Source organism: Pristis pectinata, chromosome 7 (assembly GCF_009764475.1).
Source record: "Pristis pectinata isolate sPriPec2 chromosome 7, sPriPec2.1.pri, whole genome shotgun sequence".
NCBI lineage: Eukaryota > Metazoa > Chordata > Chondrichthyes > Rhinopristiformes > Pristidae > Pristis > Pristis pectinata.
Window position 1 is genome coordinate 77,161,527 of NC_067411.1, and position 19,275 is coordinate 77,180,801.

Here is a 19,275-nt window from a genome sequence, read left to right on the forward strand (position 1 = left end):
CTCATTATAAGGAGGATGTGGAAGCTTTAGAGAGGGTGATGAGGAGATTTAGCAGGATGCTGCCTGGATTAGAGAACATGTCTCATGAGGAAAGGCTGAGCAAGCTAGGGCTTTTCTCTTTGGAGCAACACAGAATGAGAGGTGCCTTGATAGAGGTGTATAAGATTATGTGGGGCATAGATAGAATGGACAGCCAGCACCTTTTCCCCAGGGCAGCAATGGCCAATACCAGAGGACATCAGTTTAAGTCAGAGGAGGAAAGTTTAGGGGAGGAATCAGAGGTAGTTTTTTTTTAAATACAGAGTGGTGGGTGCCTGGAATGCACTGCCGAGGGTGGTGGTAGAGGCTGATACAATAGGGACATTTAAGGGCTGTGTGGGCGGGAAAGGTTAGATTGATCAGTGAGTAGGTGTTTACTTAGGCTGGCACAACATCGTGGGCCAAAGCGTCCATACTGTTCCATGTTAAATACAAAAGATCCCACGGCACTATTTTGAAGAAAAGGTGAGCTATCCCTTAAGGGATAACTACACTGCTGCAATAGTGATTATATTTCAAAAATACACAATGTAAAGTGCTCTAGGAAAGACAGTATATAAATTCCTCTTATGAAAGACAGTAGATAAACAATTTTTTCTTTGTTTAAAAAAATTAAACCACAGCAAACAAGGTGCCCATCATGCCCAGGTGGCATTCAAAGGGCTGTACAACCACTCAAACACTTTGGAAGTGCTGTCAGCTACGTTAGGTAGAAAATGCAATAACCAACATGCATGCACTAAGCTGCCAGGCATGGTCAGATGATAATTACTAGACTAACTTCTTTTAATGATCTTGATTCAATGCTAAGTTTTGGCCATGACACTCAGGACAACCCTCCTGCTCTTTGTCAAACTGGCACCATGGAACCTTTACATCCATTTTAGGGGGCTAGCTGTTACAGCAACTCTTGTTTGCAGAGGCAGGTTAGTCTTCCTTAACTTAAGTAACTTTCTCTTACTTTCACATGATCTATCTCAGACTTTCCCTTTCACTCAACTTTTCTACTTTCATCTTAATATTCACTGCAAGCCCACAACTCCAGCTGCTATTTTGACTTCACCTCCTCTCACTCTGCTCCCTGGAAAAGCTCCATCCCATTCTCCAATTTCTTTGGCACTGTCATATCTGTTCTGATGTTGACATCCTTCCACATCAGATGCACTCCTTTTCCTTAACCATGGTTTCACCTCCACTGTAGTTGACTCGGCTCTCAACAATGTTGGTTCCTTTTCCTGCACTCTGGCTCTCACCACCTCTCCTTCCATTCAGGGCAAAGATAGGGTTCCCCTTCTGATCATTTCCCATTCCACCAGAATCAAAGTATCCTCCATAATTTCCACCACCTTCAACAGACACATCTTCCCCTCCCCTACAGCATTCTGAAGGGGACTATTTCCTCTGCAGTTCCCTGGCTCATTCTTCCATCTTCAATACCCACTCCCCTTCTCATGGTACCTTTCTATGCAAACACAGGAGACGAAACATCCTTACTTCAACATTAACTCTGTTTCTCTCACCACAGATACTGATCTACAGAACACTTCCAATATTTTTGGTTCATATACCATCTCTAAGCACACTTCTGAATTATGTCAGTTTTTAGTCACATTCCAGTGCAGGACTTGCGCAGTAAAATCTTTATTTATAAAGGTATCCTTACTTGCAGTTATAACTTCAGCAATCTGTTACACAATACTCTGGTAGCTTCTATTTAGCTGTACTGCCTTTTGAATACTTCAAACATCCTTTCATTGGATTTGAGTCTGGCACTAAAATTGGTTGCTGATAACTTGGAGCCGCAAACAGACTACACAGGCCAGAATGGAGATACTAAATGAGGAGGGGCATTAAGCGCTAATGCTTGTAAACCATATCCACAATTTATGCAGGGACCTATGTTCCTAATTTGACCTCAGTGAGGAGTAACGCTTCAGGAAACTAAGGTTTATTAAATCAGTCATCACCAAGAGTTAGGGGCAGTACAGCAGGTAGAACTGTTGCTTCACAGCTTTAGCACCCCAGGTTCCTAATCTTTTTCTCAGCATCTGCAAGATACATCAATAAAGGTGATGACATACCTTCCATATTCAGTGCAGTTCTAAAACAAAAACATTGAAGCAGGTTGATTTTATCCAGACCACTTGAATGACATTCTAAAAATCTAAACTTTCATTACATTTATCACAAATGCACTGTTGTTGCAGTGTGTACCATCTCCAAAGTGCACAGAATCTCCTAAATCTACAAACTCTACCACCTGGAGGGATAAGGCAAATCTGCAGTTGGCAACACCTGCAAGATTCCATTCAAACAGCATGCCACCCAATTTCACAAGCATTACATCAGCTGAAGGTGACTCACCACACACTAAAGAGCCAGTAGGCATGAGTATTAAAAACTAGTCTCGTCAATGCCACCCACATTCCACGTGAATTAATTAAAAAGTACAAATTAAAAATCGCAAACAGTAACTTACTATGTATTAATTACTAGCCCAATTTTCTATATTACCAGTGACTGCATTTAAAAAGTATTTCACTGACTTTAAGTTGCGTTAGCATACAAAAGGCATTAAAAGAGCTTTATAAATCTAAGTTCCTTCCTATTTGGGCAAAACATTCTAGTTATGACTTTAGCATTGGAAAATCATTTAAGTATTAGTTATATAAAAAATCATGCAGGCTGGTGGTTGGTTCTAAATAAACTACATACATCATAATTTGAAAACAGCATTGGTATATCCCAAATCAGTACCTGTAACATATCCTCCATTTAGAGATACTGAATTACAAGTAATTTCAAAGCACCTGATACAGCTAGCACATTTCTGAATTGTGATACTGTTACTCATGTATAGTACGTTAAGCCAACAGGCAGATATGATTATGAAGATGCACAAAAAAGTTAACTTGAGCAAAAAGGTGGAAGTGAAGTCCGACAGTAGAGACAGGAGAAGTTAAAACTGGGAATAATGTAGCATGAGCACTAAACAAATATTTTATATCCATGTTCACAGTAGAAGACAAAAGGTTAGGGAACCAAGCATCTATGGAAAGTGTGGAACTTAGAGAAGGAAGTTATAAAATTAAGGGGACCAAAAGCTGGTGAATACTCTGGATCTTACAGATGTACCTACCTGAGTGTTTTCAGAAGAGGTTCCTGCATAGAAAATAGATCCCAAAGTACTGATTTTTTTTAAAATTTCCAGAGATTCTGAAACAGTCCCAGTAGGCTGGAAGTTAGAAAATGTAAGACCACTGCTCAAGAATACAGCAGGAAAACAAACAGGAAATTGTAGACCAATTAATGTGTTGTCAATTATCAGGAAAATGCTGGAATGCAGTATAAAAAGGTATGACGAGAGATATGATTAAGCAGAGTCAACTAGGTTTTGTCAAAGGGAGATCATATATAGCAAATCTAAACTTAAGAGGATGCAACCACATGGATAGATAAAGGGAATCAGTGATTCATATAGACTTCCAAAAGGTATTCGAAAGGTACCTTTACAAAAAATAGGTTGTAACGTGAAATAAGGGCCCATGCAGTTATTTTCTTACTCCTTATGATCAAGGATTAACTTGCTTCCACTCCAGTTTGTGGATTCTGAGCTGACTGATGAGACCAATGTGGAAATTGCAAACTCTTTCATAAATAAGGCTTTATGTACACGATGGGGTGGGCAGTTTGTAAGGTGGTGCATTCCTTCCATACTTGAGCACAGCCTTGAGATTGGTAATATTAATCTTGAATGCTCCTTCTCCACATTGAGCAGTCATGAGTCAGAAATTCAAAGGAGTTAATGGGGGTGTTAACTTCCTTCAAGGAGGTCTTGAGCACATCCTTGAATCTATTCCTCTGTCCACCTGACAATCTTTTCCAATGACAGAGAGGCACATAAAGGCAAAGATCAGACTACAGGGAAATTAGTGAAGGCATGGGACTGATGTGAATGCTCTGAGAAGTACAAAGACTCAAATGGCCAAATCACCTCCTTTTATATCTGAAGAAAATATGAGAAAAAGAGGAAAAAATCCACAACATGACCTTGGAATACAAATCTCTATTGATAAGAGACTTCAGAAAGTTCTTAAGAAATTCAGTTTACAAAACACAAGATGTCCTGTGGGAGAGTTTTATGATAGTAATTGGGATGCAAATTGACACATGTTAGGGCAAACTTGTAGAAGAACAAAGAATATCTAGCTTTTCTAGGATGCATTCAATCATGTTGACTGTCAGCCATCCAAAAGTAAAGAAAAGGCACTGTGATGGCTATCACATTATTAGACGAAATTGACTATTGTGGGATATGCAGAATGACTGTCAAAAATTACAAAGAAACACAACAGAAGAATATGGGAACATCATGGGAAAAATATTCCAGTGCTTGGAAGTCAAGCATTCCGACCTGAGCACATCACAATACGTGCTGTGAATTCTTGGTGTTTTGTATTCAAAGAGGCATCACTGCAGTGTCTCTTTAGGGCAGTGTTCTCTGTCCGATCATGTTCAGTTGCTTTATCATTAACCTTCCTTCCAAAGGTCAGAAATGGGGATGTTCACAAATGAATGTATAATTTTCAATTCCATTTGCAACTCCTCAGTTAATTGAGCAACTTACAGTAAGACCTAATAACACATGTGCCACAGAAGAGCCTGCAATGACCATCTTCAAAAAGAGACCATCTAACCTGTTAGCCATGACATTGAATGGCATTACCATCACTGAGTTCCTTACCATTGACATGCATTCACTAAAATCTCAGCTGGATCAATCTCGTAAATACCAGGCCATGAATGGATGTGAGCTTAGTTTCCTGTTGTGAATGATTCATCACTTGACACCACAAAGGTTTTCTACCATCTGGTTGGAAGTGTGGTGGAACATCCTCTTGCTGTCTGGATGAGTGGCATCCCAGCAACTTACAAAAAGCTTGACACCATCCAGGAAAAAGCAACCCACTTTATTGATACCCTGTACACCACCATAAATGTTCATTTCCTGCACTACTATTGTTGGGGTTTAAGTCCTAGAACTTACAACACAACAGTATTATGGCAGTATCTTCACCAGGATTGCCACAGCTCCTAAATTCAGTTCACCACCAGCTTAATAAGGGCAATTATGGATAATTAACATCACTGACTCCCAGCTGCCCAAAAATGAATAAATTGAAAAGGTTAATCATGTAAATAAATTAAGACAAGAACTATATTGGCCTTTATTACAAGGTTCTGCCTTATGTTGAGAGATGGAGTAGGATTAGCCTACATTTTCTAGAGTTTAAGAATGAGAGGTGATCTTATTGAAATACGTATGGTTCTAAAAAGGACTGAAGGAATGAATGCTAAAGAGACAGTTTCCTATGAATAGAAGACTTAAAACTAGTGGGAATTTACCTCAGAATAAAGGGTATGCTATTTAGGACCAAGAGGAAGATGTTTCTTCACCCAGTGTATTGTGATTTTTTTTGGAAATTTCGACTTAAGATCTTTGGATATGTGGTGGATGAGGATACTCACGGTTGTGATCAATTTGATTTTTATTCAATAAAGGAATCAAGGGTCGTGGAAATAAGGAAGGAAAGAAAATGAAGCAGAGGGTCAGTCTTGAGCTACTTGAATAGCAGAGCAGGGTTGAATCACTGTATGGTCTACTTCTAATTCATCTGCTTTTATCCTGGGCTTCGAATTTGACAAAGAAATCTTCTGTTTTAAAACTTCCATCTGTGTATTCAAATCTATCTATTTGCCTTCTCCTGCTTGTGCTTTCTAGAATGACAGTTCTTCAAAACCCTTGGACTCCTCCAGCTCTGGTCTTTTTTATATCCCCTATTTTCACCACTCCAGCAGTGGCATCCGTGCCTGCAACTGTTAAGGTCTGAGACTCTGGAAAGCCTGAAACCTTTCTGCATCTCCATGTCTCTTTTTCTGTCTCACATTCTCTCTTCCTGGCAGTATCAAAATTCTACGTACAGGTCCTCCCCAGGTTAGGGCACAGTTCCATTCCTGTGAACTGTTCATAAACCGGATAGTTTGCAAATTGGAAATGCAGTCGTGAACTGAGTCCCCAGGCAGCAGAAGATGCCTGCAGCTCCACAGCAGCCGGCAAATCCATCCTGCCGGTCTCTCAAGCCCTCATTCGTATGTACAGGCTGTATACAAGTCAGGCATTCATAACCTGAAGAGGACCTATAATGTTATTCATTGAGAAATAATGGGTAAAATCCAATTTACTATAGTCAGAGAAAACTAAAAATGAATTCCACTGCATTATACTACTTAAACTGTAACGAACAATATATTACAAATTGTTCTGTTCTGTGAAGAACCTTGAATTACTTTATAAATTAAACCGACAATGCTAGGGATTGCCTCTGATTTTGCAATTCCATTATGGTTCATCTTAACATGCTTAATATTTGTTAACTTTTTTTTGCTTCTCAAGGAATCTTATGGAAATGCTTATTGCTGGAAGATAAACTTACACCTTCTGAAACTGAGATTGGCTCACCCGGGCTCAAAGGAGAACCTTACTTGAAACATTCATAGAGTACTACAGCACAGAAACAGGCCCTTTGACCTATCTAGTCCATACTGCTTGATTTCTGCCTAGTCCCATATACCTGCACCCAGACCATATCCCTCCAAACCCCTTCCATCCATGTACCTATCCAAACCTCTCTTAAATGTTACAATTGAACCCACATCTGCCACTTCCTCTGGCAGCTCATTCGACACTCCAATGACTCTGAGGGAAGAACTTCCCCTCAGATTCCCCTTATATATTTCACCTTTCACCCTAAACCTATGTCCTCTAGTTCTAGTCTCACCCAATCTTGGGGGAAAAGCCTGCATGCATTCACCCTATCTATACCTCTCAATTTTGTATCTCTATAAGATCTCCCCTCATTCTCCTCTGCTGAAGGAAATAAAGTCAACTGTTCCCAATAACTCAGGTCCTCAAGTCCTGGCAGCATCCTTGTAAATTTTCTCTGCACTCTTTCAAGCTTATTAATATCTTTCCCTGTAGGTAGGTGACCAGAACTGCACACAATACTCTAAATTCAGCCTCACCGACATCTTGTACAACTTTAACATAACATCCCAACTCCTGTACTCAATGCCCTGATTTATGAAGGCCAAAGTGCCAAAAGCTCTCTTTATGACCCTATCTACCTGTGATGCCACTTTCAAGGACTATGAATCTATATTCCCAGGTCCCTTTGTTCTACTGCACACCTCAGAGCCCTACCATTCACTGTGTAAGTCTTACCCTGGTTTGTCCTCCCAAAGTGCAATACCTCACACTTGTCCGCATTAAATTCCATCTGCCAATTTCAGCCCATTTTCCCATCTGGTTAAGATCACGCTGCAAGCTTTGATAGCCTTCCTCGCTGTCGACTATGCCCCCAATCTTGATGTCATCTGCAAATTTGCTAATCCAGTTTACCACATTATCATCTCAATCATTAATATAGATGATAAACATCCCTGCAGCACATCACTAGAAACAGGCCTCCAGTCAGAGAGACAAGCATCTACCACCACTCTCTGGCTTCTCCCGCTAAGCCAATGTTGAATCCAATTGACTACTTCTTCATTTCTTGCATAAAAACAGGAAGTGGTGTAAATGCACAGCACTTTCATTAGCATCAGAAAAGAAAAGGAGACAGATTACAGTTTTGGTCAACTGCCCTTCATTTCAACAAAAAAGAATCAAAGAAACCCGAGAACTATAGACCAGTGAGCCTAATATTAGTAGAGTCTATTATAAAAGTATGTGATAACAGGACACAAAATTATCAACAGGATTAGGCAAAGTCAACACAGACTTATTAAAGGGAAATAGTGTTTGACAAATGAAATGGATTTCTTTCTCAGGATTTAACTGGTAGAATAGATAACAGCTAACTAATGGATGTTGTATGGTTGGATTTTTAGAAAGTCTTTGATGAAGTCCCAAATAGGATGATAGTATGCAAAATTACAGCACATGGGATTGGGGTGATAAATCTGGCTGGTTGACAGACTGAAAACAAAATAGGAATAAATCAGTGATGACTATTGGGTTACTGCATTGATTGGCCTTCATCTGTTTATAACATACATTATTGATTTGGATGAGCAAAACAGATTCAGATCTTTATTAGTCACAAGTACATCGAGAAACACAGTGAAATGCATCTTTTGCATAGAGTGTTCTGGGGCTAGCCTGCAAGAGCCGCCATGCTTCCAGCACCAACATAGCATGCCCATAATTTCCTAACCCATAAGTCTTTGGAATGTGGGATGAAACTGGAGCACCAGGAGGAAACCCACGCAGTCATGGGGAGAACATACAAACTCCTTACAGACAGTGGCTGGAATTGAACCCGGGTCGCTGGCACTGTAATAGCATTACACTAACCGCTACACTACCAAATGTCTTATTTGTTAGTCTGCTGACAACACAAACTTGGATGGGACTACAAGTTATGAGGAGGATGCAAAGAGGCTAAAAGGCAATTTAGAAAAGTGGGCAAATGTATGGCAAGCATTGTATAACATGGATAACAGTGAAGGTATCCACTTCAATAAGCAAAATAGCAAGGTAGGGTGTTATTTATATGGCAATAGATTGGGAAATGTTGATATACAAAGAATCCTGGGAGTCCTTATACACCAGTCACTTAAAGCAATCCTGCAGTTAGGATGGAAAATAGTGTTATACAAGAGCAGGGATGTCTCGATAAAATTACACAAGGCTTTGACATGTCATCTATACTGTAACAATACAAAGCAAATTGTTCCATGCAAAATTAAGATACTTAGGACAATATTATTTAACTCAAATACCTGTAAGAAAGCAGAGGCACATTAAAATCTTCATTTGGCTGAATTGTACCCAGCATTTTCAAATCTGATTCCACATCTTCAAAGACATTGAAAGGCAACGAAAAGTGATTTTTTATCTGCAAGTAACAAGGTTAATTTAAGTGAATTCCATGAGGGACAATATTATATATTCAAAACAAACTCCAATGTTTGCATTATCTATTTTCACTTTTGGTAGTTGATATACAGAAAGATATGGAGAGATTAAAAAAAAAATGACTTTCCTATTTGAAATTCCTTGTATTAGACTACCTTTTGATACCCCAGAGTATAATAAAAGGAGCAGGATTCATGTGACTGCATTACAATTCAAAACATTGGTGCAGGGCTTCCACCATGGTCTGCAAAGGAATAATTTAAAGGCTGCCAGATGCTGAATAGGAATTGCAATCTATATTTGATACTGCAAATATATACAAGAATAATAATTCCATTATCCATTAAACCCTATTACACCCAAGCAGAACATGAACCACCTAGCGTGAAAAATGAAACCATTGGAAATACCTCAGATGATCCAAACATCAGTTCTATGAAAGGATTTGATTCAAAATAGATGAGTTATTACAGCTTTGTTGATGGTTTACATGACTCATGCATTCATAATATTCCTACTCCACAATTTTTAAAAAATAAACAATGGTTTATCTGGTGAGCATACTGTAGTGTGGTTAGGCACATTTCCATTTTTAGATCACAGTATCTGGAAAATACATAGCTGCCCAAAGCAGGAAAATTGAAAAAGTAATCTGTTAATAAAGGTTAGCATATTTAAGTGACAATATTAAGTGCAGTGGCTGAAATGAATTGTATACCTGAACAGGAGAACGAATTGTTATTCTCTTGCTTCCTTGCACAGCATCAATCTGACATACAATGGCTCGCTCAACAATTGATTCCTCATGTGTAATGGTGTACAGACGGCGACCTAACTTAATTAGTGGAATTTTGTCAGCTGCAGTGTGGCCCTGAGGAGCTGCATGAAATTTAAGGACAATGTCTTATTGATCAAGAATGATATTTCAAAGTGACATACATTACTAAGTCCCCAAATGAATACATTGAATTCTATAGACGATTCAGAGATTTAAAAACATTGTGCTCATAGAAACAATTGACACATTTATTTGCCTTCACGATAAATAATTAGACATTTGCTTCTATTTTAATCAAAACTAAAATGGAATTTTCTTTTCTTTGTTTGTGGTCAGGATTTGAACACCCTTGGCAAGGACAACACTTACTACCTTTCCATTTTTTGTTACTGAGCATGTGTGTTAGCTTATGGCAAATTGCCTTTCTGAACTGTTCCTTCAGGTGCTTATAGGATATCAGTTCCAGCATTTTCAACTCAGTGACAAAGAATTACTGACATGGTGTCAACTTTTTTTTTACCCTAAAACACTGGGGCAGCTCTCACCCAGGCAAGAGCATATTAATCCACCACTCCTGATTTGTCTTTGGAGTCAGGTGGTGATTCACTTTCCAATGACTATCCACCTTTGACCTGCTCTTGAAGCTACAGTAGTATAGGGGCTGATCCAGTGATTTCAGGATAGTATGGTATGTGATTAGGCAATGGTGATGCTACTGAATGCCAAGAGGAGGCAGTTAAGATGCTCTTGATAGAGATGGTTATTGGTTGGCAATGTGGCAGAAATGTTACTTGCCACTTAACTCTGAGCATTGTTCAGACCATGCCTCATGTGGGCACAAGCTGTCACCATGAGGAACTGAGAGTGGAACTGAGTACTCCTACTTAGACAGTCCCTTGGGGCTGATGATGACATGCTTCCATTCTGGTTTGGAGGGCTCTGAAGACTCGAGAATTAACTGTTAACAAAGTTCACGCTTTGACTGCTAATAAGGTCAATGTAGGAACTGTAGTCTCTTCCAGAGATGGGGCAGGACAGGGGACACAGGTGGGTAACTTGTGAGGTGGTGCCTATATATTTATATAGGGCTCCTATGTCCCAATACATAGCCTGGAGGTACACAATATCATCACAAACGCCCCTCCTTTGTTTTGAGCAGTCATGGGCCTGTGGTTACCATGAATTGGTAAGAAAATTACACTTGAAGGAAGAATTGAGCACATACTTCAATCTTTCTTTGTCTGTCATGGGAAGAGATTACTAGGCAGAGTCATAAGGCATAAAAGCATGCTTTCTGCCAATCATGTGCATGCCAACCAGAGTACCCATCTATACTAATTCCATTTTCCAGCATTTACCTGTGGCTTTCTATGCCTTGGCAATTTCAAGTGCTCATCTAGATATTTCAATGCTTTGGGAGACTGCCTCGACCATCTCTCAAGTAATTCATTTCAGATTTTAACCGCTCTCTGGGTGGAAAGAATTCTTCGGCGTCATTTGGAATGCCTTCCAAAAAAATCTTCCCTACTCAATATGCATCCCATGACAGCCTGATATACATGTCATGAGGCCCTTGTGATTTATCCAACTTTAATCCTGCTAAGACATAACACTTACTCCTTTTCAATGATAACTTGTTTAGAATTTCACCACCTGCATTCCCAAATTTTCCAACAATGAGGTCCTTCTCTTTAGTGGAAATTGATTAAACTATTCATTTAAGCTCATAATAGGATTGTCAGTTTCAGGAATCTGGTGAGGAGCATGCAAATGACATGGTCTGCCCAACAGTCTACAGAACTTGTGTAGGGCCTCAATGAGGGACATGTTGATTTCGCTTCTCTTTCCAGCGCATTTGGAGGATTTTGCAAAGACAGTATTGGCGTTAATTAATTCATTACCTTGTGGAAAGGTCCAGATCTCAGAATTCTAGAGTGGGGGTGGGGATGGGGGCAGGGATCACCACTGCCTGGTAGACATGACTTTTGTCCAGGACTTGTATCTGATCTTCAAATAGCCTTTTCCACAGTTCACTAAAGGCTGTGCTGGCACATTGAAAGCAGCAGTGAACTTCATCAGTGAACTTCATCAGTGTCTGCCTTTGCTGAGAACTGGCTCCGGAGACATGGAAAGTGGTTCTTATTTTCCAGGGTCTTGTTAGAGGTCAATGTAGTTGGTGGACAGGTTGTCAAGGATCTTGGTCTTGCACATGTTGAGTACAAGGCCATCCCCTTGCATCCTTTGGTGAATGAATCATCAGCATCTTGGAGCTTAGCTTCTGATAGTGCACAAGTGCAAGTTTCATTTGCACAGTACAACTCAATCTTTGAGGTCTGGATGAACTTGGTTCTAGAATGGATTCACCAAAAGGTTGAACAGTTTCCCATTAGTTTTGAAGACTAGTTCTGTTCACATGAGAAGTTTGTTAGAATTGAGAAGTGACGAGAAAAACTGACAAAAGTATTGGGGTAATGACACAGATCTGACAAAGGGTCTCTGGCATTAAATGTTAACTCAGTTTCTCTTCCCACAGTTGCTGCCTGACCTGCTGAGTGTTTCCAGCATCTTCTGTTTGTATTTCAGATTTCAAGCAGTTTTTATTTTACTTTGAGAATGACAAGGAAACTGAGGAGCTAATCAACCACAAGGATTGAAATGAGAGCTCCAGATTTATTCAAAAGTTCTGTAGGCAACTGAAGGCAGTGAAAACGAAGAATGGGGGTGAACTCATCAGGACAGAGAAACAAGCAACATCCACAGGAAGAATAATTTGAAAATTGCTTCAACTGTAACTCCGATCTTTGTCTCACAGCAATATATACAGGCCTGTCAACCCTGACAGACAAGTCATGGAGAAGGTCCTATCCCAGCTCAAAAAAATAACAAGACCTCAGAAGAAAGGTGACTTGCCCACTAAAATGTTAAAACTTGGTGGTAAAGAAGTTCAGTCACAAATTTACTACCTCTGGGAAAAGGAAGATCTATCAGAGGACAGAGAAGCCATAATCATGACCATTTTCAATAAAGGAGACAAATCTGACTGTGGTAACTGAGAGATGTCTCACTACTGTCTCTCACTGGGAAAGTCAGCACCAAGGTCCTCAACTGTACCTTGAATCACTGTATAGATTCCATGAAGATTTTGGGGTCAAGAACATCACATAGAGGAACTTTTGCAGTAATATTTCTGCAATGGAGCTGGACAGATTGAAAAGCAATGCTGAACACATCATGGAAGTGGTGAACTAATCCAAGGTGCTCTGTTTTCTCAACCAAATGCATTTTAGAGACATGCCAAACAGTTTGATATGCTTGAAGACAAGATAATAAACCAACATTTATTCCTTTAATAGTTCTCTTCCAGAAAAAGGAATATACTTACTCAGTGAAATATAAAACAATTTGCTGCTTGCATTAGTCAGGTTTGATAGAAGCTCCTGTTCATTTGTTGTCCGTTGGTAATCCATATCAAGAACTTCTCCATTTTTAAGTTCATAACTGTTTTTTAGCCTTGTTTTATTGATGACAACAAATGAATCACTAGGATAAATTGTAACATCAAGTCCAAGGGAATTCTTTATTGCAAAAGGTGCTTGGTCTTTCTGAAAAACGTCACTTGTTTTACCAGCAGCTTCAGCAAATGCCTAGAAAGTAAAACACGCAATATAAGTCACCATTCATCCAATCAAATTCTTAAAAATATGACAATTATATCTAAAAACCTCTAATTTATTGTCTTGCATACATTACTGAAGAATACAGCTATCCAGTTAATTTACAGTAATTTTTTTGGAGAGAGGAACAGCGTTAACTCAAATGCTTTGCCAAGGCGGATAGGTTGCCTACTTCGTAAGGTCTTTTTTTTATTCGACCAAGGACTATTAACCACAAACATCTGATTACATTAGTTGGCAAATATAACAAAGGGGGAGAGAATGGCCACTGATGCCTAAATTTAAATTGCTCCACTTTAAACAAGTACACTGTCCACTGCCAAGGCCCTAATGTCTGGAACACCCTCTCAAAACATCATAACTTTTCATCTCTTTCCTTCAAAAAGCTGCTTAGAAGTTTGCTCTTTGACAAAGCTTTTGCTTATCTACTCCAATCTTCCCTTACTTGGTTCAACTGTGTCTTTGAAAATACTCCTGCGAGAGAATTGTAAATTAAAATCAAAAATCTGCAAATGCTAGGAATATGAAATAAAAATTGACAGATGATGGAAACACCTAGTAGATAAGGAAGCATTTGTGGAAAGAGAAACAGAGCTATTGTTTAGGTTGAAGATTGTGTTACTAAACTGAAACAGCTTAGGATGTTTTTGTGACACAAAATGGGAGTTGCACAGTGGTTGTGCAATTTATTAAAAGTGATTCTGCTCTGTGCTTTCACTAGGAGATCAAGATTAATCTTCGGAATCAATTCCATTTGGTCTGAACTTCCAAGTGTGTTCATAAATGTGGTTATTAACCACAATTAAAACATCAGCACTTCATAGAACAATAATTAACAGTAAAAGTCATTTTCATCAACAATACTGATGCTACCTCTGCTGAAAACTACAAATATACAAAAGCAAAATACTGGAAACCTGAAATAACAACAGAATACTATGGAAATACACTGTGGGTCAAACAGCATTTTGGAAAAAAGGGTTAATGGACGAAAGCGTGTCAATTTTCAGGCTGTGAATCTGTAGAGAACTGCCAGTGGCTGCCATATACAATTCTGTACATCAGCACATTCTGGATTTTCACCTCTGTACACTGCAATGGCATTGGACTTCCCACTCCCCATACTGTCCTAGCTGTAGTTCCTCATTGTACTGAGCTGAAAGGTCAGGCACACTTCGTAACTGGACTATACCTAGTTCAGCAAATTCATTTGAATGGGGCTGAAGAGCTTCCTTTAAGTATAGTTAAGCCTCCTTTGAAGTTTTTTTTGTAATGAATGTGTGAGGGAAAAGCAAATTTTTTTTAAAAAGTCTTTCATACTTTAAAAAAATTATTTAATTCTTGCCATCAGCGACAAATCCAGATGCAGCAGTGGCACATCCAAGACATTGGGTTGGTATGGCATGGGAGTCCCACAGAAGGCAAATATGAGATTAGTCCTGATCAGTTTGAGCCAGCCCATTGCTTCACAACTTTGACCCTTCATCAGGATTGGGGAAAATTAGAGATAAAAAGTTTCAAGTTGTTGAGAAAGGAAAAGCAGCAGAGAGAACAAAAAGGAAGGTCAGTGACAAAGTAGAGGGTAGAAGCAATTAAATAACATATGTGGTGGTGCCAGTTGAAAGTGGGTAGCACAGGCTAATGAATAATGCATGTATGGAATTGGTGTAAATTGGAAATGCACGAAATGTGAAATTACCAGAATAGGGGGAAAAGAAAGCTGAATTCTGGGAAAGAGATAAAAGACTGGAATCTGAAACTGTGGGTCCTAAAGGTTGTAATGTGTGTTTGGTTTTCCCCAATATATGAGAGACCACATTGTAACCACCAACTTCAGGTCATGACTACTTCTTTGGCAGTCTTTAGGTTCTGAATTTATTATAAATCTCAATTTAACATTAATAAATTCCTTAAGTCTGCCATTAGTAAGTAAAACACACCTTGTTTTAAAATTTAAACTTAAAAACGCCAACTTTAATTCTTCAGAGCTACTGGGAACAATGCATTATAGAATTAGAATAATGTCTCAAATTCCATCACTGAGTGGTTCTTTCCACCAATATCAAGTTGAGAGAGCCATCTCCAGATTATCAAAAGATCAGACTCAAGTACAGTTACAGAATCCTATCAATAAAACAGTATCTTAAACAAGTTCATCATTATGCCTGTGTCATGGGCCAATGAGATGCGTGAGCCATGGCAGTACACAATTGAGAGGTTGTGAACTTGGCAGTCCTGAACTCCAGACTTAAAGTTGAATGATACAGAACCTTCTACATGCGAGCTGTGACCATTCAAACATAATGCTGCTTTAGCTGATGTATCAGTGCGTCCTGTTACATGTAACTGAGGCAAACAAGAGGAAAGAATGTACTCTTCATAAAGGATTCCAATGTCTGCTAACAGAAGTGATTCAATAGTACCCTAAAGTCTTTCTGAAGGACAATAGCCAGACTTGGCTTGCATCAGCCATTGAGGAAACTAATGGGGTATGACACAAACGTGTCAAGAAAGGTCTGAATATCTACCTCACATGATACTTTGAGCATTGCTTGCTGAGGTATATTGCATCACAGAACAAGGAGCTTCCATGCAGTGCTGCCTTAAACATTAAGCATGCTATCATTTCTAGTTTCCAATTGTATCATAACACCTGTAACTTTATAGACATATTTTTTCCCCCCAAAGGAACCCATTTATTATTCCCCTGGAAGATGGGGCAGGGTGGAGAAGAGCAGGGAGGAAAATTGTGAATGTAATTTTTTTTTTTGCAGACGTTCAGGTAAGATTACATCCATGAAGAAATAAATAAAGTTAGCTTTTCAGGTCAAAAAGCAAAAAAAAAGTGGAAATCTAAAAAAAGCAGACAATGCTAGATCCTCAGCAAGTTAGACTGCATCTGTGAAGGAAGGAATTGTTTAATGTTTCAGGTTGATTACCTTTTAACAGAACAAGGAAAAATTAGAAATCAAACACGTTTTAAGTTGCAGAGATACAAGGAAGGGGCAAAAAACAAAAGAATGCATTGTGATAAGCTAGAAACCAACTAACAACTGACAAATGACAGCGGATAGAAGATGGTGAATGTTTGTTAATGACAGGTTGTGTGTCTGCAGGAAATGCAAACTAAGGGACATACAGTAAATGAGAATAGAAGAGACAAATAAAAATACTAGAACCATGATACACAAAACACTGCAATTGTTGGTAATCTGAAATAAGACAATGCTGGAAATACTCAGCAAGTCATGAATGTTTTCTATCTACAAGGCACAAACATTGAGTTTGATGGGATATTTAATGTAGGTTGAACAAAACAGGGGTTTTGGTGCCATCCAGGAAGAAAATCAGCCACCTTGATTAGAGCACCATCCATTTTCATAAACATTTGGTTTCTCCATCTCTCAAACATTGTGGCTACAAAGTGTACTATCTACAAAATACACTGCAAATAGTTACTTGTTAAGGTTACCCTAACAACACCTCACAAACCTGCAAATTCTGCCACCAAAAACAAGGGTTTCAAATGCATGGGATCACTCAACTACCTGCTTATTTTCCAAATTACACATCACATAGACTTGGAAATACATGAGAATTCCTTCAGGACTTCAGGGTCTACTTCCTGGAACTTCCTCCATCATTGTTGTAGTACCTTTAGCAGAAAGAATGCAACATCTCAAGGTGGCACCTCACCACCACCTTCATGAGGTGGGGCAGGGGGACAATAAATATTGGAGTCAACGATGCCTGATCCCAAAAAATAGATAGTTTAAAAAAACGTGTGAATTACTAGAAGCTACTATCTGCCTAAAGAGCACTCAAATGCAATGAAGTTCAGTTACAGTACCCATTAATAGATTATAATCTTAACTCCAAAAAAAACAAATTGCTCACAGATACCAGTTAAAAATTTTCAGAAACACCATGCATCAAAATATTCTTGGCATGTTGGCCTCCAAACAAGAATTAAATGCTTCATGATATAATCCTAGAAACTTGATGGGATTGTAATTAGTATGCTATCTCTGCCACAATTTCTGGGATTATTTTGATGCTAACGTTGGGTCTGGACTCAGTTCCAGCATTTCAATTCTGAGCCCTTAAAGAAGTCAATCACCTAAATATATTCCCTTAAAAGAATATTAAACTTTCTGTAAAGTTAATTTCATAAAACAGTGCATCAACCAATGTGTCAGTGAAATACTACTGGAAAACCTACAAGCTTTTAAAAACTGATATCTTACCATAGCTAAATTATTGAGCATGGTTAAACCACATTTTGACATGGTAATATTGAGTTGGTCTTTTGAAGAGACATGAATAACTGTTTTAAATGCAGGAGTATGGAGATTTTCCTCTTCATTTTCTGCATTATTCCTTGCTTTGATAGCCTTCTTCTTTATCTGGTGAGAAATATGCCAGTCATTTATTAGTACAGATAAATATTTAGGGTATTTTGTAGATGAGATTCATGTTGAAGTGTTCAAGTTGATGAAAGGATTAATGGGAGAAAGGGCTTTCACTAAGCAGTTGCTCCAAATGTTGTAGATTCATCCAACTGAAATACTAAAATACCATAGAACAATACAGCACAATACAGGCCCTTCAGCCCACCATGTTGTGCCGACCTTTAAACCACGCCTAAGGCTAACTAAACCCTTCCTCCCACATATCCCCCCATTTTAAATTCCTCCATAAGCTTATCTAACAATCTCTTGAACTTGACCAACGTATCAACCTCCACAACCACCCCAGGCAGCGCATTCCATGCACCAACCACTCTCTGGGTGAAAAACCTCCCTCCGACATCTCCCTTGAACTTCCCACCCATTACTTTAAAGCCATGCCCTCTTGTATTGAGCATTGGTGCCCTGGGAAAGAGGCGCTGGCTGTCTACTCTATTCATTCCTCTTAATATTTTGTATACCTCTATCATGTCTCCTCTCATCCTCCTCCTCTCCAATGAATAAAGCCCTAGCTCCCTTAGTCTCTCCTCATAATGCATACTCTCTAATCCAGGCAGCATCCTGGTAAATCTCCTCTGCACCCTTTCCAACTCTTACACATCCTTCCTATAATGAGGCGACCAGAATTGGACACAGTACTCCAAGTGTGGTCTAACCAGAGTTTTGAAGAGCTGCATCATTACCTCGTGGCTCTTAAACTCGATCCCACGACTTATGGAAGCTAACATCCCATAAGCTACCCTATCCACCTGAGAGGCAATTTTCAGTGATCTGTGGATATGAACCCCCAGATCCCGCTGCTCCTCCACACTCCCCAGAATCCTACCATTAACCTTGTACTCCGCCTTGGAATACTAGCTCACATTTAGTCAAAACTCTCTGAACCAGTTTCAAAACAGCTGAGGTTTCTTTAGTGTTATCACCTTTGTCTTCCTCAATATTGATCCATGCCCAATTTTCACAAAAGTTACTCAGAAGTTTCAAAATCCACCCTTTCCTAGCATTTTCTCTACCCCATTACACTGACTTCCATGTCCAAATCCATCCTAGCCTCAAAACTCCCAAATACCTGGTTTCTCAGATTCCACAAATACTTACAAATACACAAAAATAAAATTTGCAAGGTCATGCCAAAAGAGCAGGACTAATTCATTACTTGTTCTTACTTGTTCAGAAAGCAGAATACCAGAATGAACTGCCAAATGGCTGGTGTGTGTATTGTGTGTGCATGCATGTGCTTTTCAATGATTTGTCCCTATCCCTAAACTTGTAGCTTCTTTTGGATTTGATCCTGGCAAGTATTTATCCTAACTTTATTAACTTAGTACTGTGGGA

General features: G+C 39.1%; 1 protein-coding gene across 1 annotated transcript in view; it reads right to left on the bottom strand.

Annotated features, from left to right (window-relative positions):
* Positions 1-19,275, bottom strand: part of vps13a (vacuolar protein sorting 13 homolog A) — a 283,508-nt gene that overhangs the window by 104,977 nt on the left and 159,256 nt on the right. Inside the window, 4 exon segments of the mRNA XM_052020712.1 lie at positions 8,884-8,999; positions 9,738-9,898; positions 13,180-13,441; positions 17,719-17,877. Of these exon segments, the coding sequence (XP_051876672.1) occupies positions 8,884-8,999; positions 9,738-9,898; positions 13,180-13,441; positions 17,719-17,877 (698 nt within the window).